The 20671-nt window shown below is 33.0% G+C and overlaps 1 protein-coding gene across 3 annotated transcripts in view; it reads right to left on the bottom strand.

Annotated features, from left to right (window-relative positions):
• STAG1 (STAG1 cohesin complex component) overlaps positions 1–20671 on the bottom strand; it is a 418952-nt gene that overhangs the window by 154337 nt on the left and 243944 nt on the right. For all 3 annotated transcript variants that reach the window (XM_045791826.2, XM_045791827.2, XM_045791829.2), the window contains 3 exons: positions 17619–17823; positions 3707–3858; positions 1684–1757 (listed from right to left, as the gene is read on the bottom strand). In XM_045791826.2, the coding sequence (XP_045647782.1) occupies positions 1684–1757; positions 3707–3858; positions 17619–17823 (431 nt within the window). The remainder of the gene's footprint in view (positions 1–1683; positions 1758–3706; positions 3859–17618; positions 17824–20671) is intronic.

Genomic DNA, 20671 nt, shown 5'->3' on the forward strand with positions numbered 1-20671 from the left:
AAACTCAAGTATGAGGAGAGTTGGGTATGGTAAATTTGTAAATATAAACAATTCTGTTTTCTTATTTTTAAGTTTCCTAGAAAGACAGGTGGCTTTTATTTTTTTTAATTGGTTGAACTAGTACCACAAATCCCAAATATCTCCAACTTTAGGGTGTGTGGGTGTGTGTGTGTGTGTGTGTGTGTGTGTGTAGCATGTGTAGTATGTGTCCCTATCAGGCTGTACAGTCTCTCTCAGTATCTTTTCTTAATCAGCTATTAAACAGATTTTCCCAGTGTATTTTTAACTTTCAGGTTTTTTTCTAAAAGTTCCATTACCCATTAAGGAAGTTAAGTGCAAGTTTATTAAACTTGCCTAAATTTCCTAATTATATAGAAGATACCACAAATTATTAGATAACAGTAAACTATTTTCTGGGTTGTTCAGTAGTGCACCATATTTTTTTTTCTTTTTGCTTCTGACCCCTTTACCCATTTCTCCCACACATCCTGCCTCCAGCAACCACCAATCTGTTGTTCTCTGTTATCTATGAGCTTGTTTTTTTTGTTTTAAGATTCTACATATATCACCACAATATTTTTCTTTCTCTGCCTGACTTATTTTACCTAGCATAATGCTCTTGAGGTCCATCCGCGTTGTTTTATATGGCAAGATTTCATTATTTTTTAATGGCTGAATAATATTCCATTGTATATATACAATTTCTTTATCCATTCATCCATCTATAGGTTGTTTTTCTATCTTGGCTATAGTAAATAATGTTGCAATGAACATGGGGGTGCATATATCTTTTTGAGTTAGTGTTTTCTTCTTCTTTGAATAAACACCAAGAAGATCAAAAGACCTTTTTATGTTTTGAATTAAAATAAAATGTTTAAGTTAAAATATCAAAGTTAATTTTTTTTTAAAAAATGGATTTCCCTGTTTTAACTAACTTTAAATTAACTGGCCAATTAAAATCTCAAATGTGTCTAAAAACAGTTTTTCTATTATCTATGTCTATCTACCTAAACATATCATATCATGCCTAATTAACAGAAGGTAACAAATATATGTATATGATTCATTAATTCTCTGTGAAATATGCTGTTTAATAATGTACTAGTAATTATGTATTAGTAACAATGTATTAGTAATTTAAAGCTTGTTTGTAATGGATTATGACAAAAATACTTTGCAAATGCCTTGCTTCTATTTTCATCTGTACAGCTGAAGAAGAAGAAGAGCTGTTGCTTATTTACAGAGGTACCCTCTTCTGCCAACTTTTATCTTATCTTCATAAAGGTATTTTTAAAAGACTGTTGGTCAATCTGACCATAGAACAAGATAAGTATCACAGGGCAGGAAGTAGGGCATTGATTTTTTTTTTCCAAATACCAAGACAATAACATTTTATTAAGGCCATATTAACTTAATGATATCATATTAATTAATATTCCATCAGTACAAATGTAAGTACATGGAATGCCTCTAACAGTATATGTTCTGAATTTGCAAGAGTGTGGTAGTGGTGCAATTTCCTCCACAACAACAGGATGATACTTCTTTAGCCTTTACAGCCAATGCTATTTTCCAGAAAACAAAACAAATAGAAAGTTTCATATTTTTATAATTACCTAGGACTACAAAGAAGCAACAAATCATTTAAGTTAAAAATCTAAAGTGATTTATAAAATTCCTTACCGGTATCTATGAACAAATATACCCTTAAAAATAGAGTTCATCATATTTTCAATTTCATCCTGGTTTTCTTGTAGCTGAAATGAAAAGAAAAAAAAATTATACCCTGATTATTTTACTTGAAATGTACAGTTTCAGTTATTTTTAATTCCTGGTTCTTCTCATTCTTGGTAATTATCAATCCTTTTTCTCACTTACTATTCAACAGGTACTCTTGCATTACTTTAACAGCTTTACTATACTGACTTTAGAACTCCTTTGTCTTTCTTCACATATACACATAATGACTAACAAGGAGTGGTGTGGCTAACTGCGGCCAGCTTCCAATCCCCAAAATACTACCAGCTTTGGGAAGAAGCCTCAATTTCTATACCTCTTCCAACAAAGTCAGGTACCTGGCTTGTTTTGCAGGTCAGACTTGATTATGATATTTATCACTGTAAAATAAACTTACTATTCTACCTGAAGTATCCAAATATTACTCTGCATCTGTTTAGTCCATAACTGAGAGTAGGTCAAGTTCCCAATACAGAAGGCATAGAAGATAGGAAGGATCCTCACCATTAGTGGTGGAATGCAGCAACAAAATAAAACAGTACAGCAATGATATAAAATACTCCTGATTAAAGTTTGAGCTTATTCAACTGCTCAACGGGAATAAAAGCACTGATACAAAGTTATATTCCAAGTGATAGTTCTTATTATACTTTGTTTTGTGGTAATACTCAGTGAAAAATTTGCTTTTATTACATACAAGAATGAGAGAATAAACTTCCTTCTGACTTATTCTTTTGCTGTATGCTTCATTTCAGGTTTATGGAAATAAGACTGGGAATACTTACATAGTAAATCATTCAAATTACTGCAACTTACTGTAAGTTTTAAAAATTACTTTTGGTGCATCTATTATATAAAAAATTAATTTATAAGAGGCACATAGTTTGGTTAGTAGTACTTACTGACGCACAGTTCCAAAATTTACTTTCACAATACTTCAAGTATGGTATATATTATGATTTTAACTGTGTTCCTTAGAAATTCATATGATGAAGTCCTGATGCCCCAGTACACCTCAAACCTTATTTGGAAATAGGATTGTAGCAGATGTAATTAGTTAAGATGGGGTCATTCTGGAGTAGGGTGGGCCCCAAATCCAATATGATTGGTGTCTTTATGGAAAGGAGAAATTTAGAAACAGACACACATGGACGTCATGGAGAAATTGGGAGTTATCTTCATCTTCTAGCTTACACAACTGTGACACTATAAATTTCTGTTCTTTAAGCCACTCAGCTTGTGGTAGCTGTTATAGCAGCCCTAACATCCTAATACAGTATGGGTAATAATTTAGGCATAAGTTTGCTGCTTCCTGTTGCCTATTATAACAGATTATTCATTGATATTTTATTTGTACCAATATGCTATTATTCTTTTTTCAAGTTAAAATACAGACTAATATTGTAGATTTAAAATTTTATTTCCGACTGGGCAAATAAAAATGTTACCTACTAAAAAGCAAGTTTAAAACACTTTCAGCACATATGTGAAAATTTCAGTGTAAACCTGGAACCAACCTTATTCACAGGAATGCCTTATTTATTAGCTAATAAGTAGTCTTTGGCTTCCTTCTGGAAATGCAGCTTCACTGACCCCCAGCTCTGACCTTAGTATTTATTATGCTTTCTGAACTCACAGACTGACAATCCTTCTGAGTTACCTAACCCCCAGACTATCTTCTCTCAAAAGGAGGATTGTTTTACGATTCTCTTACGCAGATATAGTTAGTTAATATGGGGTCATTCCGGAGTAGGGTGGGCCCCAAATCCGATATGATTGGTGTCTTTATAGAAAGGAGAAATTTAGAGATAGACACACACAGAAGTCATGGAGAAAGCACTCAGCACTCAGATCATCACTGATGAACATTCCAGGTTAACCTGAAAAGTCTGAGATCACATAATGTAACTTAAATAAATTTAAAATACACATTCACTTTTTTACAGAGAATACGAAATATGAAACTTACCTCTTTGCGTTTCTGAAGAAGTAACTCTAACCTTTCATTGGCTCTCTTCCCAATCATTTTATTTCTCTCAGCTTCATATTGTCTTTGTGTATTATCCTGATGAATACTGAGGTTTAAGGCAACATTCACCAACGCAGTCATGAGCTTCATGGCTATGAAATAAAGGAAGATTATGGTATTCACCCATTCATCAGATCTTCATTCAGAAGATTATAAATTTATAATGGAAACGGATGAAGGAAAGAAACTAGTCAGTTTCTATGTTTACAACTCAGTCATACATTAAAAAAAAACAAACTTATTTTATAGAAAAAAAAGTCATCTTAGGTTGCAACATAACTTTCTGTGCCTCAGTATTTATAGCTTGGTTCACTGACATTTCCCACTTAAAAACAGCCTCATCCTAACTATCAGCAAGAAAGATTTAACAACCCCGCTTCCCACCCTCAAATATGCATACTTTAGTGAGGGCATACTAATCAAGCCTATTAGAACTCTATTCTGACCACAAATTCTGTGTATACACAATTGCTTCCGTAATACCTTTTTAACTTAGACACTTCAAAGATGCCTTTGATGTTTACAATCAATTTATGATCTTTATTCAGAAATATGGTTCTCTTCCTCACCTCAGTGAATGGCATAACCTCCAAACCCTGAAATACAGACCCTATCAAACTCATTAATTAAAAATGTATCCTGTGAACTTCTGATTAACCTATTTTCCCCACAGTGTCAATGTTCACTTATATTTGCAAATCTTTAAATATTTTCAAACTTCTATTTCAAGTCATCTGAGAAACAGGTATGATACAAACCTTAAACTTTTCTCTATTCATATTTATTTCCATTATTGAAATGGTGATAGTGTAGAAAATATCGGTAAAGGAATAAGAGAGTTTGTGCAGGTAAAATAACTTTCCTTTTTTTTTTCTTCTAGGTTATTTATTTATCTGCAAATATGAATGAATGTACAGTAATGAAAAATGAACCGATCAATGTTTTGGAATACTGATCTACTTATCTGCAAACATATCCATAACTATATATGAACATGCATTTCTCTTAAAACTTCACTAACTTCCTTTTAATTACACACATAAATATACATAATACTATATCTATTATCTCTACACACACACAATTTGTCAACCTGAGACTATCTGCATTTGCCAAATCCATATGTAGTGATTACTACCCTTAAGCTAAAATATAAGACAAGATGTAAACAAATATATTTGTTAGTGACCACTTAGAAATATATTTCATGGAAATATTTCTTTTGTAATATACAATGTCTCAATATAGTAAACTGAGAAATATTGTTTCAAAATACAGGCTAGTGATTTTACAATATTTTACACATTGTCAATAGGATATCTGATGATACTATGAAAGTTAAAAGTACTTTTTAAATTAATCTGTATAAAAAAGGAGAATAGCTCAAAGATAGGAGGGATATGGGGCATTCACACTGCCCAAGTCAGGGAAAACAGTGTAACAGAGTTTGCCCTGAGCATACAAAATCATACCCAATGGAGCTTAATTCAGTATATACTTCTAGATCCCCAAAACAAAATAACTTGTAGATCAAGGAGTCAGAAAGCATTAAAATTAACACCAACCCTGGCTGGAATTCACAAGTGGAAGCCAAGACACAGATTTTCTTCAATTTAAAGACTTTTGCTTTTGGGGTGCTTAGTTGGCTCAGTCAGTTAAGTGTCTGCCTTTGGCTCAGGTCATGATCTTGAGGTCCTGGGATCAAGTCCTGTGCATTGGGCCCCCTGCTCAGCTGGAAGTCTGCTTCTCCCTTTCTCTTTGCCCTTTCCCCCAACTTGTACATGCATGCATACTCTCTCTCACACACAAATAAAATCTTAAAAAAAACAAAAAAGGCTTTGCTTTTAGCTATATATCTCCTTGTGACTCCAGATCCCAAACTCCAACTGCCATTGTGTAATGACCCTCCTCCCATCCTAGATATATAAACACAAAAAATCAACATACTAAAACAAATAAAAATGCAAAACGATCAATAAATTTTCAAAGAAGTATCATAATAGAGCATTATTTACTGAAATAAAATGCTTATTGATCTGTAAAACTTAAAATTTGGTGAAATTTTCATTTCACATACCAACATATTAGCAAATAAACAGCTACTGAAGAGACACTTCTAATTTAATGACATACACTAACATGGGGATTGTGATGTCTGAGTCCAGTGAAAGATTCCTTCCTGCATAGAGGGAACACTAACTAAATTTTACTGATATTACTAAAGGAACTATTTTATGAATTAATAATCCTACAGGAATTCTGCCTGGATTCTGTGCCACTGGCTTTGAAGTAGCTTCTCCTTGTTTACCGAATAGAAAAATACTTCATTTAGCATTTGAATTTTAACTGCAGGCTACAGAATGGCAAACTTGTTTTAGTGCTGTGCTACCCAAATGGTCTGCAAATAGGTGCTGACCACCAACAGTTTGTTAACAGTTCATAATCAATACCAATCTGAAAGTATGTTTTTAGAAATTTTTGTAACAATCTGACAGTGATCTTATGTCTATTGACTTTAATATAAAATGACACTTTAAGAAACATATACTTCATTTTATTGCATTTCACAAAAGCATTATGTTGTGACAGATTGGTAATTAAAAAACTAGTCTTTCCCACAAAGAGTTCAATAAACACTTATTTATTGTTTCCTCATTTATCGATCCAACATGTACTTCGCACTGTTCTACATACTAGAAGTACAAAAGTGAATGAAACAGAGTACCTACCCTCATGATTATTACATTCTAGTGTGGAGAAGACAATAAACAAATATAGAATATACAAATGAAAAAAAGTATGTCAGTTAATGAAAAAATCTATAAAGAAAAATACAGTATGATTTTTAAAAAGTATGATAAAAAAGCTAGAAAGTAAAAAGTAGTCAGACAGGAAGGCCTCTCTGCAGAGCTCACATATGAGCATTAAGTGAGGGAATGAGCATGTAATTGTATGACAAAACAGTGTTCCAGGGAGAGGGAGTAAAAAGTACAAAGGTTATGAGATAAATTGTTACGAGGAGGGCATTCATAAAAGAGCAAGGGATTTGCTGTGGCTGAAGCACAGAAGCAGCTAGAGGCAGGAAATAAGGGGTAAGGAAGAAATCAAGAGGCCAGGTTACAAGAGTTCTACTAGGATCTAGTTAGAACTCGGGAACGAAATCTAAATGAGGTTAAGACCCACTGAAAAATATGGTGTGAGTGGGAAATAGTCTGATTTAGATTTAAAACTGCTGTGTGAACAGATTACAGAAGAATAAAACTGGAAGAAAGGAAACCAAATAGAAGAACACTAGGAGCTGAAAATATTTTGCCAGAAGTTTGCAAAGATGATTCTCAAGTTGTTGGCTTTGAGCAGCTCAGGAAAGCAATGCTAGCTTAGATTAAAGTGGTCGCAATAGGTAGAGAGATTTTGAAGGTAGAGCTAAAAACACAAAAACAAAAACAAAATAAAACACATGATAGGTTATAATGTAGAAAGTAAGATAAAAAGAAAAGGCAAGGGTAATTAGGAAGCTTTGTGCTTATTAGATATCTAAGTGGAAATATCTAGTACTAGACATTTGGAAGCCATCATCAAAGACATTGTTATTTAGAGCCTTAAAACTAGACAGTACATCCATCCAATGAATAACAATTCAGCCATTAGAAAAAAATGAGGCATGATTTATGTGCCGAAAAGAAAAGCCCACCAAGATATTTGTTGATGAAAAAAAAAGATGCCTGTCAGTATGTATATTATGCTACCATTTATGCAAAAAGAAGGAATGTGCTATTTATTTTTATGTGCCAGTCACTCTTCTAAGCTCTTTACACGTACTTATTCATCATATACCTCACAACGCTATCAAAGTTAAGTATATTTTAATTATTCCTTTTGTACATTGAAGAAAACTGAGTTTCCGATCAGCTAAGAGATTTGCCAGTTACACAGCCAGCAACTGGCAGAGACAAAATTTGATTACAGGCAGTCGTGCTCCACAGTCCAAGTTCTTAAGCAGTACATCATACTATCTCTCATTGAGTATGTATGTGCTATTATATTCATAATCTTTAGATAAAAATATATGAGACTGGCAACTCTGGTTGCCTTCAAGGAAGAGAATTTGATGGCTGAGAGCCATGGGAACAAGAATGACATTTTACCATACAGTTTTTTATTTTGAATTTTAAATCATGTGACTATATTACCTCTTCCACTATCATTATTTTTTGACAGAAATAATAAAACTATGGGATTGGTTTTCACTTCATTCCCTAAGGAGTGAATAAAGACAAAAGATTAAAAGGTCTAAAAATTGAGTTGTGAGATAATACAATATTTACAGTTTAGCTTTCTAAGATCCACTATGACAGTGTGTATTCCAGAAAACAAGTGAAGATAGTGATTCAAGAAGAAGGAGCTACGTCTATCGAGAGAGAAAAGATAACATCTGGGAGCTTCCCAGTGATTTGGACGGTAAGAAGGTAATTGCTGACTGCAACAAGAGCAGAGACAGTGATGTGGCAAAAATAGAAAGCTGATTGGAGTGGGTTTAAAGAGAATAGGAGGAGAGTAAGTAAAGACAGTGAATAGAAATAGTTGAGATTTACCATAAAGAAAACATAGGAAATGTAACTAGAAGGCCATGAGGAAACAAGGGAGGATGTAATGGTCAGTCTTATGTGTCAATCTGGCTAGGCTTCAGTAACCAGTTATTTAATCAAACACTAATCCAGGTGTTACTGTGAAGGTATTTTGTAGATATGGTTAACATCTACAATCAGCTGGTTTTAAGTAGAGGAAATTACCCTCAGTAATGTGGTGGGTTTCATCTAGTCACTTAAACACCTTAAGAACAAAATACTGAGGTTTCCTGGAGAAGCAATTTCTGCCTCAGGACTGTAGAACTCCAGCCTGTTTCTAGCCTGCTGTTCTACCCTACAGATTTCAAATTTGCCAGCTCCCACAAACGTGTGAGCCAACTCCTCAAAATAAAACTCCCTCTCCCCAAATATATCTTGGTATATACATACATATTTCGGTATGTATGTGTGTTATCAGTAAGTAAGTAAGTATATCTCCTATTGGTTCTGTCTCTGGAGAGCCTTAACTAACAGAGAATGTTTCTAAAAGATGAGAGCTACCACAGCATATTAGTATAATGGTAAAATTATAAAAGTGGGGAAACTGAAGTCAGTAGAGAGAAAACAATTTGAAGAGCAAAGTTCTTGAAGTGGAGAACAGGGGTCAGATCTATAGCACAAAGGCAAGGATCAACCTTAGAGATAACTGTAATAAGAGAAAAAAGTAGAGTATAGGGGTGCAGCTGCACCTAGATAAGTAGGTTTAATCCTTGAAGAATTCTCTGTTGTCTCTACTAAGCAAGCAAAAATAATCTGCTAAGTGTGAAAAAAAAGAGAACAGGAGATGTTACAGTTTTGAGAAGGTATGAAATAATCTTGTAAGAAAGTAGGAATATCTATCTATGTAGTACTCTAATACGATTGCTGGACAACATTAAAGGTCCACCTGTGAGAAAAATCTAAAGCCCAGCCATTAGGATTATGTGTTTTTCTTCAATCACTTTCAGATGCTCTGGTGCAGGTATGGAGCAGTATGGAGGATAGGTTTTTCCAAGGAGGTATGATGGAGGGAGACAGAGGCAAGGATGTTAAGGCTATGAAGAAGGACATGATTATAATAAATCTGGATGAAAGGATCTAAGCTAGGAAAGTAGAGGAAGTGAAGATATGAAGGGTGTGAAGAACACTAAAAATATAGCATCAGAGGATTTAAAGTCCCAACAGAAGAAAAACAATACTGGAATTGGGAACATAAAAGAAAACCAATGAAACAAAAAGAAATGGTTATTGGCAAATGGGATGGTTGAAATTAAGATTGCAGACTCTTTTAATCAATATCCAACAATTTACATGCGTGTGTTCCTAAACATAGAAATGAAAACTAAAAAACTTCATTTCTATTTAATGATACCTAGTATACTTTTGAAAACTATCACTGTACGCCACAGAAATGTTTGATAATGGGGCAAATTATATTTTTAAAAGAGGGATGATTTTATTCCTCCTTTAGTTTTAACAAACAAAAAGGCTTGTAACAAATATCTACTTTCTAAATGATCAAGGTTTTTAAATTTTTTTTAATTTAATTTTATTTTAAGTAAACTCTATGCCCAACATGGATGGGGTTTGAGCTCAAACTCCAAGATCAAGAGTCACATGCTCTACTAACTGAGCCAACCAGGTACCCAAAATGAAAGAGATTTAACTAATCCCTCTAGCTCTTAAAAACCCAACCAAAATAACAAAGAGAAAACAAATTTCATCTTCAATAAATTGAGAAAAATACTTGTAAACCCAAACTACAATATATTAATCTATGTACATGGAAAGCAGAAGGATGAGGAAGAGCATACAAATCAAACCAAATGGTCAAAAAAGGAATTACAACTGTATGTATCAAAAAGAAAAATTAAAAAAACTATTTTGCTCTGCAGAACCCAGAAGCATTGAGGAATTACAGGTACAAGGCTCCACAGAAGATGGAGGAAAGTAAGGTCTGAAAAGAGTATTATTTCAAAGTTTGTATGATAAGTAGTTAAATCCCTAAGCCTCTATACCAACTTAGGCAGTCAAGCAATTTCTCCACCACACACCCATCTTGGAAGTCCAGAAAGTTCATTCCCTCAATAAAATGAGCAAGAGATTTGGAATCATCAAACACAGAAGAGGGACATATGTAAAGTGCAGAATGCCCTGGATGCTGTTTCATCCTGCCCAACTCCCAAATGGTAGAGAGCAACCAAACTTAAGTAGATTGAAGATCCTTCTGCAAAGAAGCTTAACTTCCCCAGGGAAAATAATTATCAATACCGACAGTTTAGGGTCTATGATGAAAACGCTAGCTGACCACAAGACTGTTCTACAGTGATGCTCACGAAAGAAGACAGAGCCACTGTCTCATCCTGTCAAACACAACACATTCTCTCCTCTCTCTCTTTCTCTCTCACACACACACCCTCCCTCTCTAGTAATTGCCTTTTTAGTGTCTCACTCTTAGCAAGAGTAAAGAACCAAGAAACAGATATTTGATGAAAGTTTCCAACATGAAAGAGAGGGATAAGAGCAGAGAATCAGAAGAAAAGAGTAGGGAGCTGAAAAAAAACTTCAAAGTAATAATTAACATTAACAAAGAGATAAGAGAAGACATTAAATCCATGAAACAATGTTTAAAAAAAAAAGACTCGGAAAATGAGAAACCTCTAGAGATTAACATCCAAGCAAATATTCAACAAAGAGCGCCAAGCATAATGAATAGGAAAAAATATATACATGTTAGGGTATATCGCCATGATATTTCAGAACACCAAGAATAAAGAGAAAAATTTAAAAGCTTCCAGAGACAAGAAACAGGATTAGAATCCGAAGTTGAAACAGCACTGGACCTCTCAACAGAAACACTGGAAGCTAGAGGAAAAACTTTGAAGAAAATTAAGCATGAGGATCTAATATACTTTTCAGGCATGTAAAGTCTCAAATACATACTTCCTCAAAACGCTTTCTCAAAGAATAAGCTAACCAAAAAGGAGAGAATAAATTAAGAAAGAAAGTAAAAGATGATAAGGACTCCAAAAAAAGACAAAGGATCTAAACAATGGTAGAAAAGTTAAATAATTTAAAGGACATCTAGACTGTAGAAAATGAACCTGCCGTATCAGACATGATTATAAATAATGAAAAGCACAGAAAATGCACACTACAAAATTGATCCTATTATTTATTTTAAAATAAAACAAAAAATCCTCATAAATATGCATATGAGAAAAGAAAGGAAATACCAACATGTTCTGGGCACAATGATGAGGTGGTATAATTATGGCTAATTTTTATTTTTGTACTTTTCTCCTTTTCTGAATACTCTATAGTCAGTATAGTAATCTTAGATGCACAGAAAATGTTTAAATGTACGATATGGAAATGTTTATGAAAAATACACAAAAAATTTTCTCAACTTCTCTGCCCTCTTCAGAACTAAGCCAAGTAAGCTTTGTCATTCTATTGTAGTTATAATATCAGACAATTACTGAGTGACTTGTAAATGCTAAACATTTAACACGAATTCATTTAAGCCTTACATTCCTATGAGATGGGATTATTAGCATTAATAGTATACAGATAAGAAAAATGAGGCACAGAAGTTATTTGTCTAATGTCACCAAGCTAATGAATAAAAGATATGCAAGTTTGTAAAATGATTTTAAAATCATGGTTTCTTTATAAAAACTGGCCCCCAAAAGAAAGCTAATTTTCATACTTGATAAAGAAAGAGATAAATCTAAGAAAATGAAGGTTCTTTAACTAGAAAACTTAACACACTTCCATAGATACCTACATTTAACATTGGAAATAAATATTTACCAATTTACATAATTGCATTTTTTTAAGTTTACTGTATTTTATGGGTAAATTTATAGATATAATGGCATTCATGAATTTGGTTAATTATTGTGCATTAATCCCATGAGAACCCTAAAGTCTACTCTATACAAATCCTGAAAAGTGTTAAGAGGAGAGGTAAGAAAAAAAAAAGTGATAAAGAGAAAAAAAAAAAGCAACAGTAATAGTATAAAGCAATGAGAAAGTAAGACTTCAGAAGAATAAAAAAAATGAAACAAGAAAAAATATGAAGAAGAGATTATTTACACTCAATACTCTACTTTTTGATGATGTCAGATTGACCTAAATTTTTCAAGTCCCACAGAAACCAAAAATATTCTGTCTAGTCAAGAGCTTTAAAATACTTAATTGAATTTAATAAATAGAATTTGGGACCTAAGAGCTAAAAAATAAGCAAAATGAAAACGCATGCTTCTAGTTTTCCTAAGTTTTTGAAAGATCTAATTTCTTTACTTCCCAACTTGCAATGTCTTTTATTACTAAAATGGAGTAGGTGTTCAATATATTCTGAGTAAAAACATGAATGAAGTGAAACACTGCCAACACTATTAGCTCTTCTTGTCATTACAGAATAATAGGAGCAGCTTACTAAATGTCAGGCACTAGTCCATGCTCTCCTAATCTCTCTTAATGAGGTAGCTATCATGATCTTCCTCACTTTGCATGTAAGAAAATGAGGCCAGGTAAATTAAGGATTTGTCCAAGTTATCCAACTAGTAAAAGGCAGTGAGGGATATGAATCTGGACAGTCTGGCACAGCACCCATTTTTTTGAACCACTATATTTTATGGTTTCAGCAACTGAAAGCCAAAGGAAAGATGCCAATTTACTGAGGCAAAATTATCTTCAGTCTATGACTGGAGAACAAAGCAATTTCATATACAGTATCTTTCCTCACACTAAAAAAGTCCAGAGATTCTGACTGGGTTAGAAATGTTAATCAACAATGAATCATATCTCAATATAAAACCAACCATAAACAAACATAATAATGTTCAACAACAAGGTATAAAGAAATGTTTACTCCCTCAAGGGTCTGAGAGTGACCTATTATTAACTACTGATGAAGACTGGCCTCCCAGCATACTGAGGCCACTGTACAGTCATATGATGATCTTAACCACACTTTCTAATTTTCCCAGAATTCACTTTAGAAAAAATTAGAATCAATCACCATGCTACTAGTAATACAAATTTTATATTCTTAATCCTCCTTTGTTCAAATTAGCATTTTCACCTTAGTAGTGAGTGGTAGTCAATATTAATTTATCTGTAACACCACAGAAAATTACACAGGTGAGAAAACAGCAAAAAATAAAAAAGTTAAATCAACATTACTTATCCTGCAAATTGCCACCTAACAAAAATTTAAAATCAACACTCTATAAAGTATTGGCATACATTTTTAAAGCAAATGTCTAAAAAGAATTTAACTATAGATCTAAAAAATAGACTCTTTGAGAGTAGAATTATCTTCATAATACCAAACAACAAAATCGTAAAACAAAGGGAATCCTATCTAATTTTGACCTTGGGAGAAAAAAGAGACTTTCCTCATGAAAATTTCATCAAAGTGGGGAGTAAATGAATATGCTCAGTCTCAGATTCTAAATCCACCAAAATAATAACAAAATGTTACTTATATAAATTATAACCACAGTATGTCCAACTGAGGTAGCTATTTAGAATACAAATAAGGGCACTTAATTCTAAAGATTGATAGTTAATGAAAATTGTACTGCAATGTGAAACGCTAAGTCAAACAAATGGGAGAGTATGTTTTAAAATTCTAATTAAGGGAACAGAAAAAAAATAAGGAAAATATAGAATTTAATAGCTAACAGTCTGTTTCAATTTAATGACAAAAGAATTCCAAAAAAGGGGGAAACACAGTTTACCTCCAAACGAAAAATGAGAGTACTGTTAACTGTAGAATAAACAGACCTAAAGAACTACCAAATGATGAAAATTTTTAATAAAAATATGATAGAAGTACACAATTAAATGCAATGCATAAACACTGACAATAGGGACACATTATATAACTGAATAAGAAAATGAGTTATTTGGTAAACCAATTAAAAGTACCACTGATAAGACCACTCTGATGACTTATGAAGCTCTGGAACTCATCACGTCTGTACCCTACAGAACAACTAACCTGATTGTCTCTCTTCTCAGCTAAGATATAAGCAATATGAAGGAGCATTTTATTCCAAAGCCGATAATCATATCTGGCCATAACTGCCTTGTAACTGTCCATGCACATAGTCTTTGAAGCAGAGGATTAAATGTTCCTGCCCATTTTATCTAGTCCCCAAGACTCGTCCTGCAAAGTGAATAAAAATGATTATCTTTTAATCTATCCCTTGCATACATACCATAAAAAAAAAAAAGAGGAGGGCAAAGATAAGGAAAAAAAAATCCTTAAAAATATGGATAATTATTATCCCAGAATCTGGACTTAAGTTCTCAAGCAAGATCTCTGCGCTTTGTTGAAGGGTAGGTGACTGAGAAGTCCCACATTTTATGAAACTGAGCCTTGGAAGATATGATCATGAATACAGACATATAGCAATTACAGTAATATTGTGAAGTAAATTTGAAAATGACGTGAAAAATAAGTCTCCACTTTAAAAAAATCAGAATAAACATCATGTTGATTTCCTTCCATTTTCCTTGATATCTGATTTTTAAAAATAATTTCAAATTCAAATAGGCTAGATAATGATATACAAAGAGCACAGGCAAAAACAAAATGGCATTATCAAGCAGTTTAAAAAGCTATCATGATCACAGGTAAATTGTGGGAAAAGAAAGGCAGAAAGGCACCGGAAGGAGGAGGAAGCTACTCAACTCAAAAGGAATAGAAGGAAAGCTATAATTAAAATATATTTAAGTATATGTAAAATTAGCATATACAGATTGCCAGAAAGATAAATATAGGGACAACAATACAATAATAAAAGTCACTGAAAATGGGCCAATGGAAAGGAGAGGTGAAATGAAGTCAGTAAAATACACTACAAGGTCAGTAAAATACAGTAATACTTCATTTACATGGTAGTGGAGCACAAATGCAAATGAAAGTGGATTTTTCAGGAAACGGACACATTTTAAAAGTAAAACTATTCTGCTTATTTCTACATTATTCTTTCTCTTGTGTTCTTAAACAGAGTACGTGGCATATGTTTAATCTTTTATAAAGAATGCACACAAATTTCTGGATTAAAGAGAAGTACCCTGAAAAAAAAAATACCCTGCCCTAACAGAGAAGCCCCAGATTGTTCTCTCTCGCGCGATATTTGTTTAAGCAAAATTTTTTGTCTTCTTTTTGGTATGAACTGTTATTTCATAATTCTATCAGCAGAAGAGCATTTTACATCTGGCTGTTCACTTGTTCTCTTTCTCTTATTCACTTGTTTCTCTTTCTCTCCTGGTCTTACGAAACGAAAATTAACTTATTCTGAGAGCAAGTTGGCTATTCAGAAGCAATATCTATCTTATGTTTTAAGGTCTGTTTATTTCAAAATGCTGCATTTACTATGCATCTGACAACCAGCTAAATGGGCATTACTGTACATGAGGAAAGTAAGATGAAAACAAAATGGAATATATAAAGAAAAAGAAAAAAGCAAACTAAGATGAAGATACTAAAAGTCATGAAATTAGAAAGAAAAAAATGTGTAATCAGATAATTTAAAAATAACAAATAGTGTATTTGCAATATCTTTTAAAAGATCTCTTCTTCTTCCCAATGAGGAAGAAGATACTCTCAAAACAGAATTTAAACTGTTTGGTGTTGGTTCTGTACAGAAACTTTTTCAACGATAAACTGTATTTTTATTTTACCTTTTTAGAAAGATAAAATTGGGTAGACCTTTCTCTTTTCCTAATAATAAGGAAACTGTTACTCTTGAAAATAAACTGTGTTTCATGTTTGTTTCATAAAGACATGTAACTAAGAAAATAATGGACACTAATATAGATCAACTACATTAAAAAGGGGGGGGAAAGGAAATGAAAAAAGAGGAGTGGAAAAAAACATGCATGACCCTAAGTAATATTATCATATCGGCCTTAGGCAACAGATTAAGCCAGAAAATGACAAGATTTTAAACCACGTGTTTGCAATGTGTATTCCCCAAAGTATCAGCATCAGCATAATCTAAACTCTGGAGGTATGGCTATGCAATCTGTTTCAATAAGCCCTGTAGATGATTCTGATGCATGCAAAAGTTTGAGAACCAGTGACTTAAATATATTCGATAAATGAGAAATTGAATTTAAATGCAAGATGAAATTAAATTAATGATATTAAATCTGGTGTTTGTCACTGTAATGTGTAAGATGAATACAGACAAAGTTACTGCTACTAAAAAGGATGTAATCTGGAGTATTTACACTCATGTGCATGTACACACACATGTGTGCATGCTATACATCATAGATGAAAAAGAAAAGTCATTTTAGGTAAGCACAGTTAAAGTAGTTGAGGGAAAATAGAACAATTGCGAAATTAATGAAATTGCCTTATTATGGGGAAACAAGAAAAAAATAAATACCCTTGGCTGAGAAGTTCTCTAGATAATTTTAAAATGAAAGAGTGAAAACTAATCCATCAATTCTTCAGATTAGCTAGCCTCCCTAAATGACCTGATTTCAGAGATATTACATCTGGGTATACTCAGGTTATTATAGCAGTAGGAAGAGGAAGAATGCTGGCTATGTAGCAACTGCCATTTGGTAGAACTGTTTCAAATATATAAACAAATATTTACATACATTACATTACATTATTACATTTTTATTACATTACATTATATTATATTATTATATGTATATTATATTATATATAATACATTATATTGTTATATGTATACATCATATTATATATTATATATATATGTCATATGTATACATTATATATTATATGTATACATTACATTATATATATATATGTATTATTACATTACATTATAATATTGAGCAATAAAGCAATGTAATTAAGTTTAAAAAATACTATGAATTGGGAATTTCAACTACTGATTTTGGGGTTTAACCAAAAAATATGGCCTAGATAGGGACTCCTAAAATTTCTTGAATTATAATATAATCATGTGTTGAAATAATTAAACGTCGAAAGAGAGATTTGCTGAAATTTGCCAGAAATTTTCAATTTTCATTCTCAAGGCAATTAAATGCCAGTTATCAAAATAGGCATACATCTTACCTAAACAGATAACACAAGCCATTCAGATGAATTCGGGGAGGGGGAGGGATGGTATTTTTCAGGAGCACAGTAATTATTACTTAATCTAAATACATTTAAACACCAATAGAACATATTTAACAAAACTAAATGAAAAAGAAATAAAATGTTGGTTACTTACCAGCAAGGGTACTTGTATGCCTAAAAGCTCTGACCTGGGAGTCTGACAAACCAGTCAAAAGGGAGATTACTGTGTCCATCATATACTCATCATAAATTATGCTATACTGACACTGTCGAATCAGGACTCCAATAAATTCACAAAAGTTTGAACGAAATTTTTTCCATTGAGGTCCAGGCATGGTAAGGGGATAATCACCACTGTCCTAAAAGGAATAAAACGAACATAATAAATTTGACATATGATATCAATTTGATCAAAGTTTTCTTTCCAACCTATAAAGGAACATTTTCTTCTCAAAAGTAGATGTGGACAGATACTGAAGGTGACTTACACAGGTCCGCTGATAGCTTTATATTTATTTGATCTTCCACAACTAAATAATTCATGAAGTGCTCAAAACTGTTATTTAGAACAAGTATTTAATTATTCTAAGCCAACATTAAAAAAAATAGTTCCCATGTTGTTACACTGGGGTCCTAATTGAGATAATTTGAAGTAAAAACACCAACAAAAAATTACAGAAGTTTTGACTAGAAAGGATATTTGTGATTGAATTCAGATCAAACTAATCAGGATTTCTGTATCACACGACATATTTCAATTCTTTAAAATATAATTTTTAAGAATTGAGAATTTCAAAAGTATTTCATTAAGAAGTCCAAAACTAATTTTTTCGCATCTCAAACTACAATCCTATTTCTTCCAATTTTACCATAAATGTTCTATTAACTCTATTTTATAGAGCAGATTTATTAACTTTTCAAAGAAAAGAAATCTAATATGGGCTCTTGGTATTACCAGATTGGATGGGGTAATGGGATGATGCGCAATAAGGAGGGCACCTGATATAATGAGCACTGGGAGCTATACACAACAGATGAAACACTAAATTCTACTCCCAAATTAATAATACATTATATGTTAACTAATTTGTATTAAAATAAGACAAAACAAACAGACAACTTGAAAATGACACTGAACCCGATCAGTTAGAGGTTTCCTACTCTAGCCTAAAACATTTTGGTAGAGAAACATAAATTCATAAGGCAGAGAGTGAGAAATTCTGTGAACATGGTATCTGAATATTCTCAATTTATGGCTCTTTGTTTTTTCTAGACCAAACTGCTGCTAGGAAATTAGTTATGAGGGAAGGCTTGGGCTGTGTTGGTATCTCAGGAAAGAGAACTGGTGTAATACTGAGATTAGGAGGAAATTCCAAGAGCAAGGAATGGAAAGCAGAGAAAGGTAAGAGCTCTTAGCACTTGGTCAAATACCCCAAAAGGAAGTAAAATGTTGGTGCTTTATGAGTGTTAGGGGGTTTACTAAGACTCAAAAAGGAAGTGAAGGAGCTGGCTGAGTCTTCCTAGTCCTTGAGATTGGGAGTGTCAGGGGTAGACGGGAGAGGGTAAAAGAGTGGAAAGGTGAGATGCTTCTTCTCAAAGGTATCTCAACAGGCTGTTGCTGCTTCTATATCATAAAAGCTCATTACAGTAGAGCTTCTCTTGCTTTATACCAACTGTGAGATTCAGCCACTTAGTGCTCCACAACAACCAAATATAATTTATCTAAATAACCCATCTAAACAAGCCAACAGCAAGCAAGAGGAAAGGCAGAAAAATAAGCACTTAGAAGTAAATAATAAAAAGCTAAGTATACTTCAGAAAATTCAAATGTAGCACAAAACAAATCAAAATGTAAAAAAAAAAAAAAACCTCTAAGGAACTAAAATATTTTATTTGCCAATTTGTTTTTTGAGGTATAATTCACATATAGCATTGTATTAATTTCAGGTATACAACATAATGATTCAGTATTTGTATATCCTGTGAAATGATCACCGCAATAAATCTTATTAACATCTGTCAGCATACAGCTATAGAAAATCTTTTTCTTGTGATGAAAAAAAATTTTTTTTAAAGATTTTATTTATTTGACAGAGAGAGACACAGCGAGAGAGGGAACACAAGCAGGGGGAGTGGGAGAGAGAGAGAAGCAGGCTTCCCGCTGAGCAGGGAGCCTGATGCTGATGCAGGGCTCAAGCCAAGGACCCTGGAATCATGACCTGAGCCGAAGGCAGACGCTTAACAACTGAGCCACCCAGGCGCCCCTGTGATGAAAACTTTTAAGGGCTACTCTCTTAGCAACTTTCAAATATGCAAAACAGTATTATTAACTATAGTCATCATGCTGTATATTAAATCCCTATGACTTACATATTTTATAACTGAAAGTTTGTACCTTTTGACCCATTTGCCTGCCCCCAAACCTCCTATCACTGGCAATCACTAATCCGTTCTATGAGCTCGGGGGGGGGGGGGGGTTCTGCTTTATTTTTGTTGTTTCTTTTTATTCCCCATATAAGTGACAGCATATGGTATTTGTCCTTTTCTGTCTTATTTCACTTTGCATAATACCATCAAGGTCTATCCATGTTGTCACAATGGCAAGATTTCCTTTCTTTTTTTAATGGCTGAATAATATTCTACTGCGTGTAATTATATATATATACATATATATATATGTATATATATATATACATATATATATATATGTATATATATTATGGTTTTTTTCTGTTGTATCATATACATATGCCACATTTTCTTTATCCACTCATCCATTGATAGACATTTAAGTTGCTTCTACATCTTGGGTAATGTGCAATGAACATGGAACTGCATACATCTACTATTTTCTTTCATAATTAAACAATTCCGTTTATGAACTGATGGAAAGAACAGTCCCACTAACGAGAGGAGATACCTTAGTAGCCTGGAAAATAATGTGTAAGAAGTATCTGGGAAAAAAAACGTGTAATTTGCTAGATGGGGCTTCTGGAAAAGCCTTTTAAAATGGCCAGACTAGGCAAGTATGACCTCTTTAGTCCTTTGTCCCTTCCTCTCTCAGTGATCTAGAACTCATGTGTAATGCTCGATGTTCAACAGTGATTTTGCAACTACAAAAGAAGTATGCAGATAAAAATGATAGAAAGATGAAAAAAGTCTAGGTCTTTATTCTGCTGAGATGTAGTACCAACCATGTTCCGTCTA

The sequence above is a fragment of the Ursus americanus genome, chromosome 20 (assembly GCF_024610735.1).
Source record: "Ursus americanus isolate L20-20 chromosome 20, mUrsAme1.1.p, whole genome shotgun sequence".
In the NCBI taxonomy this organism is placed as follows: Eukaryota; Metazoa; Chordata; class Mammalia; order Carnivora; family Ursidae; genus Ursus; species Ursus americanus.